This window comes from Podarcis cretensis (genome assembly GCF_951804945.1).
Source record: "Podarcis cretensis genome assembly, chromosome: 2".
NCBI classification, from domain to species: Eukaryota; Metazoa; Chordata; class Lepidosauria; order Squamata; family Lacertidae; genus Podarcis; species Podarcis cretensis.
Window position 1 is genome coordinate 1465671 of NC_137171.1, and position 24194 is coordinate 1489864.

Genomic DNA, 24194 nt, shown 5'->3' on the forward strand with positions numbered 1-24194 from the left:
TTCTAAGGTCATTAGAGACAGATCACATGAATGTATTTAGTCACATTAGGATTGTGCTTCTATATTACCAACAAGTACATCAGACATCAGATTTTCTGTTAAGCATTAAAAGCTTCTTTAGGGAAGACTACTGTATTTTAATACTTTGTTAATACTTTGTTGGAAGCCGCCCAGTGTGGCTGGGGAAACCCAGCCAGATGGGCGGGGTATAAATAATAAATTATTATTATTATTATTATTATTATTATTATTATTATTATTATTTTCCTAATGGAAATGTTTTGATTAGAAAAGAAGTTTATTATAGGGGGAAACCTCTGTAGTTTTCACATGAGATTAACACACATGTGTATTTTGCTGCATGCTGCTGCCGCTGGGACCTCACAGCTTTGGGTGAGATCTTGCGGAGCTCTTGTGAGCTAGCTCAGAGCTTGCTCAAGACCTCGTGAGAGCTCCACAAGATCTTGCCAGAAGCCACTGCTGCCAGCCAACCCCAGAAGCATGGCTTGGGGGGGGTGCAAATTCCCATCTCACTGCAGGCTGCTCCTACTGAGGACTGTTCCCCTCACATAGCTACAATTTCAAGAGTTTCCCGGGAAGCAGGATTGACTGGTAAACCACTCTAGGAACTGTAGCTCTGTGAGGAATGAACGTTTCTCCTTGGGGGGCAGAAATCACCACAAAGGGAGAGGGCTGTTTGCTCTTCCTAGATAAGAACATATACATATGAAACTTTGCTCCCACTCCCTCAGCTCACTTCTGGGCTCATCTTTCATTTTGTACCAGACTTTCAGGGGAAAAGGCAAAATCAGCACGGGAGGTGAGGGTGTTTCTATCTTTCTCTAAAACCTGGAGAAATTGAGGCGCATACCCCACCCATTTTCTGTGATCTGTAAAGGAGATCCCAGCCCTTCCTGCAGCAGTCTGTTCCACTGCTTAACATCCCCTTGCTGTTGAGGATGTTTCTCCTAAAGTTCCACCCCTTGGAAGGAGCAACAGAGAACAAGCCTGGCTGGGAGTTGCAGGGAAGCAATCTCAAGTGAAAGTCCAGTTCAGATTTGTGGATAATAATTATTTATACCCCACCCATCTGCCTGGGTTTCCCAACTACTCTGGGTGGCTTCCAGCAGAATATTAGAATACAACGATTCATCAAATGGATCCCTGATTAAAAAGCAGGACTTCTTCTATAGCATGGCTTCCAATAAGGCAAGAGATTGCACCTTCTTAGGTTATAAATGCCATTACAACTGCTGTGTGATCATTTCTTAGAAAAGGATTGCCCTCTTGCATGTGATGTTTACCGGATGTACATTGTCAGTGCTCTAATAAGGGACTGAGTGACTTCAGTTTTTCTACTGACTATCTGCTGGCTGTACTGCACTCCTTGCCCTGAGGGTAGGAGAGAAGAAAGAAGCTGGAGGAACTCATGCCTTCCAGCTCCCATTGTGGGCCCTCCCTCTCCACAAGTGTTACTGCAGGGCCATCTGAAGGACCATCTTGCCCTGAGGGGAGTAGCAGCAACTTTTTCTAAACAAAGAAGTTATCTTTTCCATTGTAGTGTAACTTTTTTTGTACATTGTAAACACAAGCATATGAAAACAAGGACAGCAGAGAAGGTGCATCTGACTTCAGAAGTGGGTTCACACATGTATGCTTCTCACTTGAGAACCGAGACTTGCGTATGTGAGTGGGCCATCACGGATAAAATGTCACTGACAAAACCATCTTTCATGCCACACAACCCTCCTTAGTTCATGTCAGCAGCCAACAGTCAAGTGTAAGGAAATCAAGAGATGTCCATGCCGGTGTGAACCAAACTCAAGAATTAAATTTCACTGAGCTCAAAACAGAAGCCTTGGAAACAAGGCGAGGTTCTCTTCAGCCAAGACTCTGGTGACTATGAACAAAACACACTCCATCTTCTGTTTCTGCCTTCAGATCCCCACCACTAAGGTTAGCTCTCCAGTTGTCCTCCTATACCTGGTCACGTATCCTCATTTTGTCATGTATTGCTTTACTTCACTTCTTCTTCTTTCCTTCCACACTGTGGTTTAACACTGGACCTCTTAGTAACCCATCCACAGAGCTGGGAGAGCTGTGGATGTTGTTGGACTCCAACTCTCATCAGCCTCAGCCAACATGGCCAATAGCCAGAGGTGATGGTGCTTATCATCTGACAACATCTAAAAGGGCCACTGGTTGCTTACTCACTCCTGCCTGACAATATTTTGCAGTGTAGCAGCCTGCCTCTTTTGCCATGACAGCTGGACCTTGATTCTTCAGAGGCCTCAACACCATGCAACTTGACAATGAAATAAGATAATATGCATTTTACCCCAGCTGTGGGCACTACAGAACCTCATTTGGCAAGCTATAAATATAAATATAAATAACACACCAACAATCCTACAACCAATCCCAATCCCGGTCTAAGTCTAAGTCTACAGAAGACACCCACATTTTCTCCACCATCCAAAATACAGCCAAGAAGACAGAAAAGAGATGGGGCTTAACTCCCTCCACTTCACACCATCAACACAACTGGCCTCCATTATTAAAAACAAAAACTCTTTAAGTAAAAGTTAGGAACACATGCATATGTCTGACCTTTCTAAACACTGCAGGCTCTTTTACCTTGGGCAAAATCTATCTGACACCTGCTGTTTGCAGCTGCACTGAATAGAGTAGGGTTCATTCTTCTGAGAAACCAAAGCACGCTGGGCTGGTTGGAGGGTGTGAGGCTTAGCAGGCTAGGATTCAAAACCAAAAGGCATAAGGGTGCCTCTAAGCACATGAAGTGTTTCATAAAAATACTAGCCACTGACTAACTGCATCCCACATCCCACTTATACCTGTGTAGGATTAAAAGACAAGGCTCCCCCCAATGGTTTTCAGTCAAATCTTAAGAGCCCAGGGCCTGGATACGAATGGACTCCCTCAGAGGTCCACAGATTGTAACTGGCATCTGCAGCCAGTCACTGCTTTCTTTTGCACCTTCCTCCCTTTTCCTGGAAGCATTCCCAGCAGTGGCCAGTTGATTCCCACCCTTCCGCTGCACCAGGTCTACTCACTTTGGCAACGGCCGGGGCCCCAGCAGAGTGCTCAGCCCCGGCACCTGGGCCTCTGAGCCCATTTTAAATTACCCACAATACACCCAGCAGAGTATTGCTCATTGGAGACCAGCATTTTAATTTCCCGTGATGTCCTGGAGCAATTATTCCTCAGGGACATTACAGTGAACTAAAATGATGGCTGGCCTGAAGCTACCTCAGAGATCCCAGTGCTGCTGCTTGTCAGCACCTCAGCCAGCAGTTTTGCCTTCCATGGAGACCCACGTTGTGGATCCCTTCCAGCTCTACAATTCTATGATTCTATTATTTAAGTGGTATTGCATCAGGGTCACCAATACGGCACCCATAGGTGCAATGGTGCCCTTTAGAGTTTCCCCGGTGCCTCTGAGTTCACCCCTCCCCATTCAAGCTTCCTGCCCCCTTGATCTTGAGGTGGTGCAAGTGGTTAAGTTACTCTCCCTTGAAAAGTGTGTATAGCCAAAGGAGGCAGTTGAAAGAGTGGTGCTCCTTCCCGCCTCCTCTTTCAACCAGATGACTTTTATCCAGATGCCTTGAGAAATGAATGTGTGCATGCACACATTTCTCCTCTGTTCTCTTAGTGGTGGGTGGCGGGCAGAGAAGTGACCTGAGGGTCCCATGGCACTTGTTCAAAAATCCAAATGTGACCACAAGACTAAAAAGGTTGGCAACCCCTAATATACATGCTGCACAAACTATCAAGCTTTTAATTGTATTCACTCTTGATATTTGCTGTTCTGTTAAATCCTTTACCATGCCTGCAGTTTACATCAGAAATTCATTACAGAGTGAAGAGGGGCCAGGTGATGGTCTACGACCACATTTTAATCATGGCTTAATTCAGCTACTGCTGTTTTTTTAGGGGGGCACTGGTATGGGGGTTTAAACACTGTAGTTTTTGCCTAATTTTGTAATGTTGGGATAAAAGCAAGAGTTGACAAATTTGTTAATACACTGGAGTGCATTGCAACTAGGAATCTGTTTATCAGTGGACAGGGAACAGGGATGTTGCCCACAAATTTGACTTTGCTACTTTGTACATGTAGCACACATGTGTAGAATTTTAGTTTCAATTCTATTTTCAATTTCAAAACAAGATACACACACACACAAATCCACCCACCTATTCAAATCCTGTCAATTTTAAAATAAATTTAGTCTGCCATCCTTTCAATACTGTCCAGGGGCATAGGAAGGGGGGTGCGGTCCGCCCTGGGTGTAATCCCTGAAGGAGTGACAAAATGGCACACTATGGGGGGCATCAAATACCATGGGGCCTGACCTGTAGCGCTCCTGAGCCACGTGTCTCTCCTGGGAGTGACACGGTGGCTCGGGGCCCCACGCTGCCCGAAATGGCAACGTGAGGCTTGCGCCCACCTGGTGGACTCTGTGGGTGGCTTGCCCCGCTCCTGTCACTCCGGGTGCTGGAACAGCTAGCTACGCCCCAATACTGCTCATGGCATAATTGAGCCCCTAAAACTTTTCTGCATGGAATTTGGCTCACAAAGTCACACTACACCACAGATTCTAAAATTGTGATGCATTGGCTTTCTTTCAGCAGTTAGCATAAGAATGAAACCAAAGGGTTAAAAATAACTCAATGGTGTGTTTGCTTTAGGAAATGAAAACATTGAAATTTTGCAAGGTTTCATTGCTCATAAACATAACCACTTAAGTTTGTAGATTTTGCAATGGCCACCAGAATTTTGAGATCAGAATTCAAAAGTGAGAAAAACCCAATATTCAACCTGCATTCCTGTTGGTGTTTTAAATGGCAGTGTTCTCTTGATCCTCATGTCTGCTATAATATGGTTCATTTCTCTCTCACTCACTCATCCATCCATACAACACATTCCTGCTATAAGAACAAGTTTATTTTAAGAGCAAGTTTCTAGAACTCATTACTTACTCTCTCTCTCTGTGTGTGTTTTAAAAAAGTCTGTCAACACAGCCCTCCTCCCTGAAGAAGGTGGATAGGACAATTACGCTCTTTCTCTTATCAAGGATGCCACTTTCTCTTATCAGGGATGAGGAAGCTGTGGTCCTCCACAGGCTGCTGGACAACTGCCACCATTCCTGACCATTGGTCATGTTGGCTGGGACTGATAGGAGCCACAGCCCACTGGCATCTAAGGGACCAAAGGTTCCATGGCTTAAGTTGGCACAAAGACAATGGACTCCTTCACCTGCTCTCACCCAGGGTTAACAGCAGAAAGGGCTCTGCCAAAGTCATTTCCTTTTGTACCACAGCTGCTCACTCCCATGCACAAGAAACAGAGAAACTGATATAGGTTGCTAGGATGCTTAGAGGTAGAGTTTCAATGGTGGGTGAGAAGAGGTTAAAGAGCGATTTGACTACAGCTCATTTCATATGGAAGTAGAGCCAATGTGCTCAGCTCTTTGGCATCTGCTCAGTGGAACATATGGCTTCTGTTTACATTTCTTTTATGAGTATTTTGATAGCAGTCTTCTATTTGTATCACTATGTACATATGGTCTTACTAAGTAATATATGGTCTCTGCTTATAAAGTCAGTGCTAACCAGGTCCCTATTTAACACCAAGAGACTGCAATGAAATAATGCAGGGATGAAAAACCTGTGGTCCTCTGGATGTTCCTGGATCCCAACTCCCATCATCCCCAGCCAACATGGCAAGTGGTCAAGGATGATGTGATTTGTAGTCCAACAACATTTGGAGGGCCCCAGGTTCTCTATCCCTGAAGTAAAGGACACAGAAGGGCAAACCAGGACTCATAAAAGTAGTTGACCAGCTATTTGATCCCACCTTTCAGATCTGGAGCTAGAGATGGACTGGTTTTAGTGAATGAAGCAAGAGAAAATAGATTCCAAGTCTTTGTCTAGTCACGCTTAAAGCATCTTGTAGATCTCATGCTGATCATGTATTCATAGCCATACTCAACAACGCTCTAGGTTTGTTTAATCTTTTCCCCCATTTGAGCCAGGGTTAGTCAGGGCTGCCTCAAAATCAATTTCTAATAGCTCTGCTCCACTTTGGACTATGAAGAAGTCTTGGAATGCTTCTGAGCATGTGTAGAGCTAATGGAAGACCCACAAACATCCTTCTTATATCTAGGGCTGCATGGTGAGCTTTTGGGGGGGAGGATTTTTCTTTTGCTTTTTTTGGGGGGGGTGATCAGTCAGGACACAGGTGATTGGTCAGGACACAGTGACCAGGAGCACCCCGTGATCGACCTGTAGATCACAAGTGACTGGTTCGACATGCCTGTCAACATCTACATCAGTCACCCTTAAAATGAGTGTGAATGCCAGTCTTCTAGCACTTTGTGTGGGACCCTGTTGTGGGAGCATGAGCAATATGATAACATTTTTCCTGGAGCAGTGCTTGTTTTGCTCAATCTTTCTACCTTCCTGGATCACCATATTTGCCAAGGAAACTCAAGCACACCTGACTAAAAACCCTTGAGAACACTGACACATTGCAAAAGGGGGCAGTATGTTTTGAAGTACATCCAGTTCATTGGTGTCACTGGACAGGCTTTTGGGGCCCTCCATGTTGGCCACATGAACTGAAAGCATGGCCTTGAAGAAGGGTGGGCAGACTTTAGGCATGCAGGGTTGACTTTCTTGGTGGTTTTTTTTTACTAGAACCCCATCAATAGGACTACTGATCAGGAGGGATCAGATCTACATATAGGGTGGAATTCAACTATCCAATGACATACATAGAACAAGGTTCACTCTTGCAACAGGACTTTCCACCTCCCCCAGTGTGCCTCCCACACTTCTTACATCTGCTCTGGAGGGTTGCAGGAAGCTGTAGCACAGGTTTAGTGGACATGCAGGGGCGAGGAGTCCCACTGCATGAACGGACCTTGTTCTGTGCACACATACCACATTTAGCCCTACACTGAATTCCACCCATAGACTTTAGGATCACATCACCACCTCTGAACACATGCTCAGAGCAGGAATGGATTTTCAGTGTCATAACAGGGCTCATAGTCTTTTCCAGTGGCGTGCAGTGAAATTTCCCATAGGGGAAATTAGGGCCAGAAGCGCCAGCTTGCGAGGGTGGCGGGTCTGACATCACATGCGAGACATCACATTGTCCTGATGTCATATTGCAGCGTCCTGACATCACATGTGCGAGAATCGTGCCTCCCTCCCTAAGCTGGACAGAAGTTTCCCAGGCTTTGGGAAGGAGGCACTAAAGCTGGGCAGGCTTTGGGAAGATGGTGGGTGTGCTCTTTGGCCCCATCAGAGTATTGAGCCTCCCTCCCTAAGCCATGCAGAAGCGTTTAATTTACTGGGAACATTTATGGGACTAGCCTAGTCCACTGACTGCACACCACTGGCCCTTTCCCATAAAAAATCAATTTCTGGTTTCTCCCTCTGCTTCCTTCCCTTCAGCAGCCTAATGTTGCAGGCAATTCCTGATTCTCAAATTGAGGAACCCATCATAATTCATTTCTAAAGAATGCCAGGATGCCCTGGTTCACTGACGTAGCTGCATCCTTCATGGTGGCTGGTGCCCATTGAGACTGGTGGGGCAGAAGGCAGAGAAACCAAAAGTGGGCTCAGCCAGAGCCAATGATAGGCAGAGCCAACTGATTCTTCTTTTGTCCCCATCTTCCTCCTTCTCTAAGGAGGAAGAAGGTTATAATTAGAGCCATGCCTTGCCTGGTTGTAAGTAGATAGGCAGTGCTTCATCCACCCTAATGGACTGGCATCCCCTGGGAGCACGCATATGTTCATCACAGCAGGACTGTCCCATTCAAAGAACCAACTTACACAAACGTTGACAGAAACAAATCAACTTTCTCAGCCATTGTGAATCAGTGTGTGGAACCACAGCTGCGAAATCTTCAACATGTGTCCTTCCAAATAACTCACTCTCAGCATCCTGATTCCAACCACTTTCAGGAGTATGTCATAGAATCATAGATCATAGAATCATAGAGATGGAAGAGACCACAAGGGCCATCAAGTCCAACTCCCTGCCAAGCAGGAAACACCATCAGAGTCCCCCTTTTGGGGCAAGACTTGGGAAGAAACTTGTCCATGTTGTTGGTGTTAATGTGTTGGAGACCAGTAAAGACTTCAAGGTCACCTAAATCAACATCAAATTATTATCCTAAGTACAAATTGATGTTGGGAGGGGGGAGAAGAGGAGGAAATCCGATAGACTGGTTTTCATATAATGGTGTGTTTCAAGAAATAAGAGGGTCGCTTTTAGAATAAAACCACACTGACCCTAGAGCAGAACTTTGAGAGCCAGATCGAAAAGAAAATAAATATACATAGACAAACTCACAGCATGGTTGGCAAGAGGACAGAAGCAGGAAAGTGTCTCATAGCATGGAGAGATGGAAAGGTGGGTGTGGACTCAGGAACGGAGGCGGCGGGGAAAACTAAAATGGACAGCGTTGCGCACTAGTCTTGGGGCTTAAAATGCGAATAAATTAACTGGGTGTGGGATTTTTTTTCTGCGAAGATCCGGTCAAATCACACACACACACACACACACACACACACACACACGAGCAAGACTCCGCCCCTTGACCCGTGTTTGGCACTCTTTCCGACTAAGGAGCAGGGGGTGACTTCAGCATCACCAGCCTGACCCTCGCTGGGAGAGAAGGCGCCAACTCTGCTGCCTCAGCTCGCGTCCCTCCCTCCACCAACCCCATCTGGCCAGAGCAGCAGGCTCCGTTTGCGCCCTGCACCGAGGCGCGAGAGCAGAGCGCGCGCACTCACACGCGCACCCTTGGGCACCACGACGGACATTTACCTGAGCCGCCCTGGAGACAGCAATCGACAGCAAGAGCAGGTCTGCGAGGAAGCGCATCGTGCAGGCGCCAAGCCCAGCCCAGCTTCGCCTCGGGCGGGTGCCAGCCAGCCGACTCCCCCCGCCCGGCTCGCTCACTCAGCGGCTCGTCCGCATCCCCGCGCCAAAAAGGTAGCGGGGCCGCTGTCGCCAGACTCCAGCGCGCCCCAGGCGGGCGGATAGACGGGTGGACCGACGGCGCCCGCTGGCGCCCCCTTCTTCTCCCCCGGGCAGGGCGAAGGCGAGGGAAAGGCGGTGGCCGCCCGCCGCGGCGGCTACTGTTGCTGCAGGGGACGGGGGGGGGGGGGAGCGAGATCCGGCCAAAGGCAGGCAGGCAGGCTCCGCCTAGCGCTGGGCCAGCCAGGCAGCGCGCCCCGTGCGCTCCCACGGCCCCAGCGCCACCTCTCCGAACCGGCGAGGGGAAGGAGGCGAGGACGGCGGGGTCCCACCTTGAAGAGGGGGAGAAAGGGGGGGGTCTCCGAGCCGATATCTCATTGGTCCTCTCAAGCCGACCGCCTGCCAATACCGAGCGCTTAGGGAGGCGCGGGGGAGCCCCTTCCCCAGGCTAATAGGGTAGGGAGACACTATGCTCGATATCACGACGGGATTCTCTGCTTAAGGGTGTTGGCGGGGGATATTCAACTCCCAGGGCGGATCCCAATGGCCCCCTCTTTTCCATCTTTTAAAACATCTTTGACTCGAGAACGAATCTAACATAATGGCCACTTGTTTTTTGTTTTGTTTTTTAACTAGATCAGTAGAGTGGGTCAAACTGCAAATGGTCTCTTTTATTTTAATACATGTCTCGCTTAACCAGCCTTATTGGACCCTGGACTTACATCACGAAGCCAGGTGAACACAGAGGAAGACAGCGAGCAGACTCTGTCCTGCTGCCATGCTTCAGCCACGCCGCGCAGGAAACACGCTCTTCCGGGCAACTGATCCGTATTAGGCTGAAATATACATTCCGGGTGCTTCCTGGAAGAGAGTCACCAGGGCGATTATTTTCCTCCCACTTGACCGGTTTCTCCAAAAATGTATGGGAGAAGTGGAAATTCTAACTGGTGCTGGCAATTTGGGGCACATTTGAAGGCTCTCATGCCTAGCTCTGGATTAGTTTTTCTGAATTCTATTATGTATGATATCAAGGGTAGTAGTTACATGATAGAATTCCTGAGTATAGGAATTAGTAAAATTACAGCACAAGCCGATACCTGTCAACTCAAAAGTAAACCAAACTGAATCCAGCAGAAAGTACTCCCAAGGAAGTAGGTATAGGATTTCATTCTTAATTATCTCCTGAGTAAACCAGTGTAATCTCTTCTGGTTGTCCTGGACTATAGCCCTGGTTTAGGATTGGGGAGGGGGCGGGTGTACCTAGGGTCTCAGCTTTAACAGTATGAAGGAATCCAAATCCCTGAATTTTCAAAGCTGAGTGGCTTGTTATTTATTGGTTATGGGTTAATTTTATTTATAGCTCACTTTTTTGTCAACAGTCAGCACTGACCTAACAAAAGAAATATGAAAGGCCCAGGCATTCCCTGGTCCATAAACTCAGAGCCTGTTTTTACTGGATTGCTTTCCCTGAAATCCTGTTTTTGAATTTTTTTTTATGCTACTGCTTTATTGCTTTTATAGCTGTGTTTTTGTTTTAATGCGGTTAACAAATGCTTTTAAAAAAGAATTAAAAAATAAAATACAAATCACAGCAAACCAAAGAAAGAGGATTTGATCTCACTCTCTTTCTCTCTCCATCTACAGCAGAATTAGCTGAGGCAAGTCTATCTAGGCAGGAGAGTGGGAAAAGCCTCACCATCTCACCCTTCCCTGCTGCTAAACCTCAGAATGGCAGGTTGCTAATGAGAATCCAAAAGGAGAGGAACCAAGTGGTGGCTGGACCAGGCAGGTGGGTGGGAATGGGCTTGTTCTGCTCTCTAAGTTGCAGAATGGTTAGCCACATAAAAAGGGAAGCCACAGGGATACTGGGAGAGGGTTGTCAGGTTGGGGAGATAATTCAGAGTGCATTCAAGTGGGAAGAGAAATGCAGGAGAGTTCTGCACTCCTATTTTCAGTGGCCATACATTAAGCAACATAGAAATTAAATAATCAAAAATAATCAAATCAAAGGAGAGAGGGCTTCCTCTGTTTGCATTACCTGCCACACTCCTGATGACTCCACCCTGAAATGAAGTCACAGTTTGAATACTATTGTTAGCTTCTGGAAATGTGTCTGTGCTGGTGGAAGCAAACAAACCAATATGGCTCCAGCTTCCCAATTAGTTAAAAGTCCAGCTCTTAACTGACTCCCTATTGCATAAATTAGTACATCTGTAAATATGCAAAATGTATTCTGAAAGCACAGTTATGTTCCTGCTTGCCACATGCACGTTTGGATCAGTGGCCAGAAAAGAGAGCGAGGGAACCAACTGTTTTATAATTAGCAAAAGCTTCTGTACTTAGCAGACAAGGTCAGTTTTAAAACATGTATGCACATGTATGTGTGATGTCCCATTTTCATACTTCAGTTCCTGGTTGCTACATCACATTTGCTAGTCTAAACATCTTTTGGAACCGTGACAACCCAACATTCTTCCTCACATGTTTTTACTTATTGTCTTTTGGTAGTGCTTGTACTACACATTTCGTATCACAAGAGAAAATGCATAATAGGAGGGTGTAAGAGATGTGTTGAATGGTTTCTTTAAATGTAAAGGTTCATCATTGTTCCACTCGATGTGTATGTCTTTAAGGGGCCAGAGCTAAATAACGAGACCCAGCTTTACAGCTGTGAAACATAGCAGGTGCTGCTGAGTTGTATTGATTAAGCTCTGTCAGCAATTGGGTGTAGTATATAAGGAGCAGCACCTAGCTCTCCCATTACCCTGGGGGATGGGTTGGTGGTTGGGTCATGTTTGTTTGTTGATGTATAAAGAGTTTTTGTTTTTCTTATTAAAACCTTGTTTAAGTTATTTTTGAGTCCCTTTTTAATGCATGGTCTCCCCAGCAAGCTCTCTGCAGCGCTACTATACTGCAAATAGCCAACAAGATGAAGTGCCCTAAAGACCTGTATTGGAAGGGGACCAAAGCAATTTAACTTGTTCATAAGTGAATTGAAGTTGTGAATAGTGAGGTGACCATATTTGTTGATCATAACAAACAGGGTCATAAAAAGGGGAAAGAAAGAAAGAAAGAAAGAAAGAAAGAAAGAAAGAAAGACACTAAAAGAATTTCTCCAAACTGGGGAAATGGGCAATAAAGTCCCAAATTTTATTATTTTTATTTTATTTATTAAATTTGTATACTGCCATATACCCACAGGTCTCAAGGCAGTTCACAGGATAAGATCACAATATAAAAACACAAAACCATAGCAAATGTGGTTCAGTGTAAGTTAGCATAAAGTATCCCCCAAGGGTATCTGTGTTAGCCTCATGCAGCAAAAATAATCAGACAAGTACATTTGTTACAGCATGAGACTCAAGCCCACTTTGTCAGATGCGTGAAATGAAATCTTACTTGGTATAAATGGCAATATCCTTAAACCATTTCAAGAACATGTCAGCCTTCCAAGACACTCTGCAACTAACTTTAAGGTGGCAATTCTGAAACTTCAGAGGAAGAACAGTGTGAAACAGATGAATTACAAGTCATCAAGTTCAGTGCCATCACTTGTTGGTTAAATTGAGACAAATGATTTTTCCCCACACTACATGTGCTGATTTAGCTCATCAGCGCCAGGATGGAAAGAACTGTGTGGTAAAGCATCTCCTTTGCATGCAGAAGATCCCAGGTTCAATCCCTGGTCTCTCCAGGTAGATAAGGCTGGGACTGTTCCTTGCCTGAGACCCAGCAGAGCCAATGCCCATCAGTTCAGACAACACTGAGCTAGATGAAGGAAATGTCTGACCAGCTTCCTGTGGGTGTTTCTGATATCTATGCTGTCTATGACTGTTCCTTGTGAATGACTCCCTGCCTCACAACAGGGGTTGATGCCATCATCTCAGCAAGTAATCTGCTACTGCAAAAAAGTTAAAGGTGTGCCAATTTTGCATATATTTAAGATCCAATTATCACCAATGGTAATTTTTGCATCTCATTGCCATTCAACTCCCACCTTACAATTTTCTCCTTTTTATATCTGCCAACTAATATTTCACATAATGCATCTATTAAATTGAGCTTTAGTCCATGAAAGCTTATGCCATGATAATTTGGTTGGTCTTTAAGGTGCCACAAGACTCTGCAGTTGTGTTTACTGTAAAGTACTGCATGTTGAGACCAACTCTGAAATTCACATATACACTGATGAGGCCTGAGCTAGCAATCAATGACCAAGAAACAGATCTTTGAGACATCATGGATAGCTCAATGCAAATGCTGACCTGGTGTGTGGCTGCTGTGAAAAGAATGAATTCCTTTCTAGGAATCACCAGGAAAAGGTTCAAAAATAAAACTACCAATTTTGTAAAGTAAAAAGGTAAAGGACCACTGGATGGTTAAGTCCAGTCAAAGGCGACTATAGGGTTGTGGTCCTCTTCTCACTTTTCAGGCTGAGGGAGCCGTTGTTTGTCCACAGAAGCCTTCCTGGTCATGTGGATGGCATGACTAAAACCGCTTCCAATGAAGCTGAATGGTGGCTGATTGAGGACACAGACAGCACCAAGGACAGCAGCTGGAGGAGGAGAAAACAGAAGGTGAACATAAGGGGGAGTCCTTTTCCCATTCCCTGGGCCCCTTGAGAAACTCAGCAAACCTGCTGTATCCAGAACTGGGTGTGGAGAAAGTGCTGAGGAAGTACTACCTACCTTGGGCTTATCCATAAAAAGCAAGTCTGGAGTGGGAGATTAGGGTGATGTCTACTGTTTCCAGGAACTCTTCTTCTTGTGAGATTTTTGGGGGTGAGCTGAGAATTTGTTTGGATCCTGGGTGAGAACCCAGAGGCTGAAAGGGAGGGTGTGTTGGAGGGAAAATGAATTGATTCTGGTTGCATTAATGTAACATTTATATAGGTAACTGTATTTTTGTAATGCTTTTTTTAAGTTGATGCTGCTTCAGTTTTCTATACACTACTTTATATATTAAGCAGTATAGAAGTTAAATAATCAGTCAACCAAGGATTTCTTAATGCTGCACATTGTTCTAGTCACACTAAATAGAATTTGCTGCTACCGGTTGGGATGGTGGTCGCTCATTTAGATTTGTGGAGGATTAGGCTATCAGTGGCTAATAGTCGGGATTACTGTATTGCCCCTAGTCTCATGGTTAGCGTGCCTCTTAATAATGGTTGCTGGGGATTATGAGCAACACCGTGCTAGTGCACTCAGATCCTGTTTGTGAGTTTCTGTTGTCCAGTTTGGTGTGGGAAACAGGATCTGGACTAGGTAGGCCTTTGGTTTGATCCAGCAGGACTCTTGCTATATTCTTATCAAGCATGCAAATTGATGGTCTTGCCCTATTACTCTCAGTGACTGTAAGTCATGGGTAGCACACTTTTCATTAATCTCTAGACATTTGCATGCTTTTTTTTTAAATGATATTTATTAAAGTTTAACAATAAAAATACACAAACAAAAAACAAAAAGAAACAAGTATAATTTCCATCCTTATTTTCTTGAATCTAATTTCCCCGACCTACTCACACCTCCCCCTTCTGTATTCCAATTTCATTATCAAATCAGCAAATCCATTCCCTTACTTCCCATATTTTTAAATAATTTTATTCTTTTTCCATAATCAACACCCCTGAAAACCACATAGTTTTTAAACCCATGTCAATTCTAACCTTCATTAATTTTATAATATTTATTAAGATAGTCTTTAAATTTCTTCCAATCTTCTTCCACTGTCTCTTTCTCCTGGTCTCGGATTCTGCCAGTCATCTCTGCCAGTCCCATGTAGTCTGTCATCTTCATCTGCCATTCTTCCAGAGTGGGTAGATCTGGTGTCTTCCAATACTTTGCAATAAGTATCCTTGCTGCTGTTGTAGCATACAAAAAAAACGTTCTGTCCTTCTTTAGCACCACATGGCTAACCATACCCAGGAGAAAGGCCTCTGGTTTCTTCAAGAAGGTATATTTAAATACCTTTTTCATTTCATTATATATCATTTCCCAGAAAGCCTTAATCCTTGGGCATGTCCACCAGAGGTGAAAGAATGTACCTTCATTTTCTTTACATTCCCAACATTTGTTATCTGATAAGTGGTAATTTTTTGCAAGCTTGACTGGGGTCATGTACCACCTATAGATCATTTTCATAATATTCTCTCTCAAGGCATTACACGCCGTAAATTTCATACCGGTGGTCCACAACCTTTCCCAGTCAGCAAACATAATGTTATGACCAATATCTTGTGCCCACTTAATCATAGCTGACTTAACCGTTTCATCCTGTGTATTCCATTTCAACAGTAAGTTATACATTTTTGACAAATTCTTAGTACTGGGTTCTAACAGTTCTGTTTCTAATTTTGATTTTTCCACCTGAAAACCAATTTTTCTGTCCAACTTATAAACCTCCATTATTTGATAATAGTGAAGCCAATCTCGCACTTTATCTTTTAGATTCTCAAAACTCTGCAATTTCCACTTGTTATCCTCCTGTTCCAAAATTTCACAATATTTTGGCCATTTAGACTCCGTATTGAGCTTTTTCAATGCCTTTGCCTCCATTGGTGACAGCCACCTTGGAGTTTTGTTCTCCAACAAATCTTTGTATTTAATCCAAACATTATACAATGCTTTCCTAACAATATGGTTTTTAAAACCTTTATGAACCTTAACTTTGTCGTACCACAGATATGCATGCCACCCAAAAAAATTATTAAAACCTTCCAAATCTAAAATGTCTGTGTTCTCAAGAAGCAGCCAATCTTTTAACCAGCAGAAAGCTGCTGATTCATAATAAAGTTTCAAATCTGGCAGGGCGAATCCCCCCCTTTCCTTTGCATCAGTTAAAATCTTAAATTTTATTCCTGGCTTTTTGCCCTGCCAGATAAACTTAGAAATGTCTTGCTGCCAACCCTTGAAACATTCCATCTTATCCACAATTTGCAATGTTTGGAACAAAAACAACATTCTAGGCAATACATTCATCTTTATAGCTGCTATTCGACCAGACAAAGAAAGCTTCAAATTTGACCAAGTTTCTAAATCTTTTTTCACTTGTTTCCAACATTTCTCATAGTTGTCTTTAAATAAATTCATATTTTTAGCTGTCATATTAATCCCCAAGTATTTTACACTCTTAACCACAGTTAAACCTGTCTCATTCTGAAACCTCTCTTTCTCAATAACTGTTAATTTTTTCTCTAATACCTTAGTTTTTGACTTATTCACTTTAAATCCTGCCACTTGACCAAATTCTTGAATTATTTCCAAAACCCTTTTAGAACTAGATTCTGGCTCTTGTAGTGTAAGTACCAAATCATCTGCAAATGCTCTCAGTTTATAATGTTTCGCTCCGACCTGAACCCCTTTAACCAGCTGGTCCTTTCTTATCATGTTCAGCAAAACCTCCAGGACCGAGATAAAAAGTAATGGGGAAATTGGGCACCCCTGACGTGTCCCTTTTTCTATCTTAAGTTCTTCCGTAATGACATTGTTCACTATAAGTTTAGCCTTTTGTTCAGAATATATTGCGCCTATACCGTTTTCGAACCCTTGACCTACCCCCATCCCCTGGAGATTCTTCTTCATAAAAGTCCAAGAAATATTATCAAAGGCTTTCTCCGCGTCAACAAATATCAAAACAGCTTTTGTATTTATATTAACTTCTAACATTTCCAAAATGTCTATTATGTTCCTTACATTATCTGATAAATGTCTCCTCGGGAGAAAGCCTGCTTGGTCCCTGTGAATCTCCCCCATCAAAACTTTTTTCAATCTTTTAGCTAAAATGTCAGCAAAAATTTTGTAATCCACATTTAGTAAGGAAATTGGGCGGTAGTTCTTAAGTTGGGTCTTTTCAGTCTCTGTCTTCGGTATAAGCGTGATATAGGCCTCTTTCCACATTTCAGGTGCTTTTTTCCCCTCAAGGATTTCATTACAGACTTCCTTCAAAGGTTGTAATATCCATTCCTTTAAAGTTTTATAATATTTGGAAGTCAATCCATCAGGCCCCGGAGATTTGCCCAATTGCATGTTTTGAATAGCACCTTCTATTTCATGTTATTTTCTGATTCAAAAGTACTTTACTTTCATTTGAAATTTTTTTCAGTCCATTTTTCTCCAAAAATTGTTCTATATCAGAGTCTTTTTGTGGCCCTTGTGCATATAATTGCTTAAAATATCTCTGGAAGCAGCTTCTAATCTCTGTTGGATTATAAATATTTTTTCCATCCACCTCCAGGTTTATCACTGTGTTTAATTTTTGTCTCTTCTTCAATTGCCAAGCCAAAAATTTACCACATTTATCTGTGGATTCAAAGCTCTTCTGTCTCATTTGTTTGATTTTCCATTCTATTTCTTGATTCATCAATTCCATATATTGAATTTGATATAGTTTAATTTCTCTCAAAATCTCCTGAGACTTTGGTTTTGATCTTAATTTCTTTTCTCCTTCTTTTATCTTTTCCAAAATCTTATCCTTTTTCACATTTTGGCTTCTTTTTTTTTATTGCATTTTGTTGTATCAAGAAGCCTCTCATAACGGCTTTGCTTGCATCCCAGATTACTCTTTTTTCAACATTAGTCCTCATATTAATCTCAAAATAGTCTCTCAATGTTTTTTGGGCCTTTTTGCAGATTTCTTTATCTCTGAATAAGGTGTCATTCATCCTCCATCTAAAGGTACCAGCTGTTGTTTGGTTCATCTCCATCCTCACGGCATTATGGTCGGAGCATGTTTTCATGGAACTTTGAAGTGTCAGGCATAGCTCTAATGGCTTTAGCCCAAACGTAGAAGAGTTTTCCTGCACAGTGAAGAAGCTAGTTGAGGTGGAAATGACTAGTCAGCTAGACTCAGAATAACTATTTACAGGATTTATTAAAAGGAAAAGAAACCAGCAGAGTTTCTGCATACAAAACAAAGTAAAATAAATCCTCTCTCTCTCTCTCTCTCTTAACCATACAAAGCACTCCTACTCCTAACACACCTAACACCAAACTGTGCTAGCATTCCTAGATAACAGAGTTGAGTGCTGGTCGTTAACCAATCGGAGTAAGTAGTTTCTAGGTCAAGCAGACCTTGGCTTTCTGCCCAGAGTAAATTGACACTGCCTTGAGTTAATTGTGTGAAGCCAGAATCTAAGTTTTCCTGAGAATCAATTAACAGAAACTGAACACCCCCTCACAGATTCTGCTGGACAATTAACATCAAATAACACCTATGTAGGAGATTATTTTTCCAGCAAACCTAAACCCTTGCACATTTGCTTGTTCTTTATCTTTGCCAATGGTTTAGGTTAATACATCTGCTACATTTTCTTCACTTGATACATAAGTACATGTGATTATATTGTCTTGTACACAGCAACGTACATTTTGGTATTTTACAGAGATATGTTTGGAACGTGATTTGAAACCCTCTGTTTTACTTAAGGTTATACAAGCCTGATTATCAATGTAAACTCGTACTGGTTCTCCATAATTTACATTTAAATCTGCTAACAGATGCTTGAAATAAATCACCTCGTTGCACAATTCACTTAATGCGGCGTACTCAGATTCCGTTGATGACACACTTACAACATCTTGCTTGCGTGACCGCCAGCTGATTAAAGCTCCACCGACCATTATGACTAGTCCTGTGACAGATTTTCTATCTGGCAAATTTCCCCAGTCACTATCACAGTAGCAACTCAACATTTCATCCTCTGAAGAATTTAATTGTAACATATAGCCAATTGTCTGTTTGAGGTATCTCAGAACTTGTTTTACCCCTTTCCAGGCATTTAGTGTAGGTTTTGAGACCAATCTACTCAATATGCCTACTGCGTAGCTAATATCAGGTCTGGACCATTGTGCTAGATACAATAAACTTCCAATTACAGAATGATATATATCAGGATGTTCAAATTCAGGACTCTCATCTATATGAAGTGTTTTTATGAAACCTGGATCCATAGGCACCACTGCCCCTTTGCAATCCTGCATCCTGTATGTAGTCAGTAGTTGTTTAACTTTGTTCTGCTGACTAATTAGGCAGCTGCCATCTTGGGCCCAGCAAACTTCCAATCCTAGATATGTCCTAACCGGGCCTAAGTCCTTCATTTTGAACTTACTGGACAATTGCTTGGCAAACCTTTTAGTTTATCTGTTTTGCAAGCATACAATACATCTACATAAATCAGACAAAACTCTTGATCACTGCCTGTACCACGTACATAAACACAATTGTCAGCTGTACTTTGCTTGAAACCAAATGACACTAAGGCCTCATGGAAACATTTGTTCCAAGATCTTGCCGCCTGTTTGAGACCATATAGAGCTTTGTTTAATTTCAACACTCTATTGGAACCTGTCTCATAACCAGGCGGTTCGGCTAGATATAGGTCTTCTGATATTGTTGCATGTAAATATGCAGTCTGGATATCAAAATGGTTTAACAGGAGTTTTCTCTTTGCTCCAAGCGTTAGAATCAGCCTTACACTGTCCCCCTTAGCAGTAGGGGAAAAAGACTCGTCATAATCTTTTCCAGGCCTCTGAGAGTATCCTTGAGCCACTAAACGAGCTTTGTATTTGTACTTTCCTGTCACCAGAGGTTTAAGTTTGTACACCCACCTGCAGCCTACAATCTTTGCCCCCTCAGGCGCTGCTACTGGTGTAAAGACCTTGTGCTCATTCAGAGAGGACATCTCTTCTTCCATTGCCTGTTTCCAGAGCTCTGCCTCCTCTTTTGGTAACTTTAACACCTCCTGAAAACTCTTGGGCTCTGCAATTACACTAAACACATTTGCAGTATCTGGAGAAAAACGCACTGGAGGCACTCCTTTGTTTTGTCTTTTAGATCATCCTGGAGAAAATTTTTCTTCTGACCCACTTTCCTCCTCAGAACTACGACCTCTCTTTTGTTGCTTAGTAACTGGTCTCTGGCTAATTCCACTTTCTTGAGAGCTCTTATCTGAACTTTCCTCCCCCTCAGACTCTGATTCTCTATGTTTACCTTCAGAGTCATGAAGCTCCTGGGAAGGTTCAAACCAAACCTCAGTATTGGCATGTAGTCTCTCCCAGCCACTATGTTCACAAAAATTGGCATTCCTGGAGATCACAATGCCATTTGTCCCTTCAGCAAAGCGGAAACCTTTTCCCAGCTCCTGGTAACCCACAAACACTAACTGTTTGGTCTTAGGATCTCCCTTCTTTCTCATTTGTTTTGGAATTAGTACCCAGGCTTTTGATCCAAACACATGCAAATGATCAATTTTGGGTTTTTTCTGAAACAATTTAAAGTACGGGGTTGTACCTATTGTTTGATGAAAAAGCCTATTTTGGAGATAACACGTGGTAAGCATGCTCTCCCCCCAATAAGACATGGGCAAATCAGCATCATCAAGCATGGCAAACATCATATTTTGTAAAGATCTGTGTTTTCGCTCTGCAACGCCATTCTCCTCTGGGGAAAAAGCGTTCGTTTTTCTATGCCCAATGCCACACTTTTGTAACCAATCTCTAAAAGCATTTGACATAAATTCGCCACCTCTGTCCGTCTGAATCCTTCTGAGTTTAATGGACAGAAATCTTTCCACAGATGCCACCCAGCTTTAAACTTAGTGAACACGTCACCCTTATTCTTCATGGGAAAAACCCAAGAGTAACGCGTGGCTTCATCCACAATTGTTAATGAAAAACGTGATCCACCCCTGCTTACAGCAAATGGACCAATTACGTCCATGTGAACCAGCTGTAGCGGTGACTCACTAACTCTGTCACTTCTGGGGTAAGAGACTCTGTGGGTTTTAACCTTTTTACAGACATTACAATCAAGGTACTTGTTACAACTCTTTAAATTACCCCCATCAGCCAATTCAGACATTTTTAGTACACTTTTCCAGCAAGCATGCCCCATTTTCCTATGCAATAAGTGCACACAGTTGTCATGTATAGCTTTGTTATTCACTGCAGGCTGAGATTTACTGACTACTGCTGCAACTTGAGATCCTGCTTTAAGCCAAAACAAGCCTCCCTCTGACTTAGCAGTGCCTAAAATCTCACCAGCCTTCTTAATAATGCAACTGTCCCCTTCAAAATACACTTTAAACCCAGCTTTTAGCAAACAATCTACAGACATCAGATTGCTCCTTAATGAAGGCACACAAAGTACATTTTGCAGGCATTCACGAAAACAAGGAACGAAAACTGCACCCCCCCCCCGAAATCACTTCGGAAGTACTTCCGTCTGCTAGGGCCACCTGGCTGCGCTGTGCTGAGTTCTTGGAAACAAACAATTCATCTGAATTTACGATGTGCCGAGACGCTCCCAAATCGACCACCCAGACAGCTTGTTTCTCATCAGCAATCTTGACCTCGGCGGTCACCAGCTGAGCCGACTGTTTTCGTTTGAAGAATTTCTTTTTACGCTGCTGCTGCTGCTGATCTCGTCTCTGCTCTTGCACCGGCCACTGAGACTTGACCAACTCCGGACATTGTCGTTTTAGATGCGCTGAAGACCCACATCGGAAACAACGCCTAACAGCAAACGCTGACTCCTCACCGGTACGCTGCTTTTGCTTCACCTCTGACACGGCATGAGAACTCCTTCCAAACCGCCCTCCTGTAGAAGCCTCTGCAGCAAACGACCTTTCTTGCCTCTTCTGCCATTCTTCAGTGACGTAACTGACTGATAAATCACGCTCCTGTATGCCTTCTAGAGACAAAACTAAATTATCCCAGCTTTCCGGGAGAGAACTCAAAATAATAGCCACCTTCTCCTGCTGGTCTAACGCACAGTCTCTTTCCTGTAGCGCAGCAAACTTTAACTGTAAACTGTGTAGGTGTTCCTGCATTGTAACCCCAGGCTGTAACATTGCCTTGTACAATGCCTTGCGAATGAACAGCTTGGAAACCGCTGTCTCACGCACATGAAGTTCTTTAAGTGCTAGCCACACACCTCTAGCTGTCTTGATTCCCCTCACATACGGCAACTGGGAATCTTCCAGCCCCAAAACAATTGTGGCCCTTGCTCTTTGGTCTTTATCGAGGTCTTCATCATCAGGCTTCGCAGGAAACTTACTCACCACTTGCCAGAGACGATCCCTCTGCAGCACTGCCTGCATGCGTTCCGACCACAGCAAGTAATTGGAGTCAGTCAGACGCTCAAAAGCCATCTGAACTGGTTGTGAGGCCATCTTGAGAGCGATGTCCCTGGAACCCAGAACCAGCTACTCATGACCACCAAGAGAGAAAACGGGAACCACAGCACCCAGCACTCACACGCTGCAGCTGTTGTCCTTGTGTCCACTGCGTCACCAGCTCACAACACTCAGGAACCAGCCAGTGTCCATCTGCTGCACCAACAGGAACAACTTCCGGAACTACTGGAACCAACACCGTTGATGCTGACACCACCACAACTCAGGCTGGCAACACAATACCCATAACCTCATGGAACTTTGAAGTGTCAGGCATAGCTCTAATGGCTTTAGCCCAAACGTAGAAGAGTTTTCCTGCACAGCGAAGAAGCTAGTTGAGGTGGAAATGACTAGTCAGCTAGACTCAGAATAACTATTTACAGGATTTATTAAAAGGAAAAGAAACCAGCAGTTTCTGCATACAAAACAAAGTAAAATAAATCCTCTCTCTCTCTCTCTCTCTCTCTCTCTTAACCATACAAAGCACTCCTACTCCTAACACACCTAACACCAAACTGTGCTAGCATTCCTAGATAACAGAGTTGAGTGCTGGTCGTTAACCAATCGGAGTAAGTAGTTTCTAGGTCAAGCAGACCTTGGCTTTCTGCCCAGAGTAAATTGACACTGCCTTGACTTAATTGTGTGAAGCCAGAATCTGTAAGTTTTCATGAGAATCAATTAACAGAAACTGAACATGTTTTTGGGCAGATTTCCACTTTTTTATCTTTGGCGCCAATCCTCTAGTAACCCATATTTGGTCAATTCTAGTCCAGGTCATTTTGGCTTCAGAAAAGAAGGTCCCCTCTCTCTCAAGAGGATTTTTTGTTCTCCAGATATCAACCAAGTCCATATTGTCAGTCATTTCAAAAAAGGTTTTTGGTAGTCTTCCATCTTTAAAAATCACTTGTCTTTGTGCTTTGTCCATATTTGTAGAGACTACTCCATTCATATCTCCCATCAAAATTACATTAAAGTCCAAATAATCCAACAGTGTCTCATGCAGCTTCTTAAAAAATTCAGATTTACCTTCATTTGGTGCATAAACTCCTACAATCAAAAATTTCTGTCCTTGAACTTGAATTTCAATTGCCAAATATCTTCCTTGTTCATCTTTAAATATCAGTTTCGGCATCAGACTGTCTTTTGCATATATAACAACTCCTCTTTTTTTCACTCTGTCAGATGAGATAAATTCTTGTCCTAATTTTTTGTTAATAAGTAATCTTCTATGTACTCTCATCACATGTGTCTCTTGTAAACAAATCAAGTCCAGTTGTTGTTTCTTTAATATATGAAAAACGTTCTTCCTCTTCCGAGGTACGTTCAAACCGTTGCAGTTCCAGCTTAACAGTCGCAAAGCCATGATGGGGTTATTTACTTACTCCTCCTACTGCTCCCAATTGTTGTTCGTCTTCTGTCGGTGGCTGCAATCCAAATGATAAGTTTGCTATGTCCAGTATTCCTTTCCCTGGTAGTGTTGGTTCCTCTCCAGCCTCCACTTTCTTCAACAGATCTTCTTCGTGGTCTCTCAAAAATTTGTCTTTATCACTCAGTGTCTTTATTCTTATTTTCTTTCCTCTGTATTTGAAAGATAGGCCTTGGGGAAATTCCCACCTAAAGAAGATTCTACTTTTTTTCAATAGTGTAGCCAGATCTCTGTATTCACCTCTTGCATCCAAAATGGGCTTAGGTATATCTTTAAAAATCTCCACGTAAGAATCTTCAGTTTCCAGTGTTTTTTGGTAGTGCAGATTTAAAATTTTGTCTCTTTCTTCCTTTGATCTCAGAGTAATCAAACAGTCTCTTGCCTTGTTCTTTTTTTGTCTTATTCCAAGTCTAAATGCACTCACAATTTTAATTTCATCCTCCTCCAGGCCCTCTTGCCAAAATTCAAAAAACTCCTTTGTAAGAAAGTCCACCAAGTTATCCTGTTCACTTTCTGGTACAAATCTCAATCTTAGATTCCGTTCTTTTCTTTGTAGGTCTATCAAAGCAAAGGACAAA

General features: G+C 43.1%; 1 protein-coding gene and 1 long non-coding RNA gene across 2 annotated transcripts in view; both read right to left on the minus strand.

Annotated features, from left to right (window-relative positions):
• Positions 1-9191, minus strand: part of OLFM2 (olfactomedin 2) — a 225796-nt gene extending 216605 nt beyond the window's left edge. Inside the window, exon 1 of the mRNA XM_079967842.1 lies at positions 8867-9191. Within this exon, the coding sequence (XP_079823968.1) occupies positions 8867-8923 (57 nt within the window). The 5' untranslated portion in view covers positions 8924-9191. The remainder of the gene's footprint in view (positions 1-8866) is intronic.
• Positions 9192-17868: 8677 nt separating this feature from the next.
• LOC307211345 lies at positions 17869-21662 on the minus strand. Its single transcript, XR_013836388.1, has 2 exons — positions 19522-21662; positions 17869-19107 (listed from the first exon to the last, which is right to left on the minus strand). It is a non-coding gene; the product is annotated as an uncharacterized lncRNA (long non-coding RNA).
• Positions 21663-24194: the final 2532 nt, after the last annotated feature.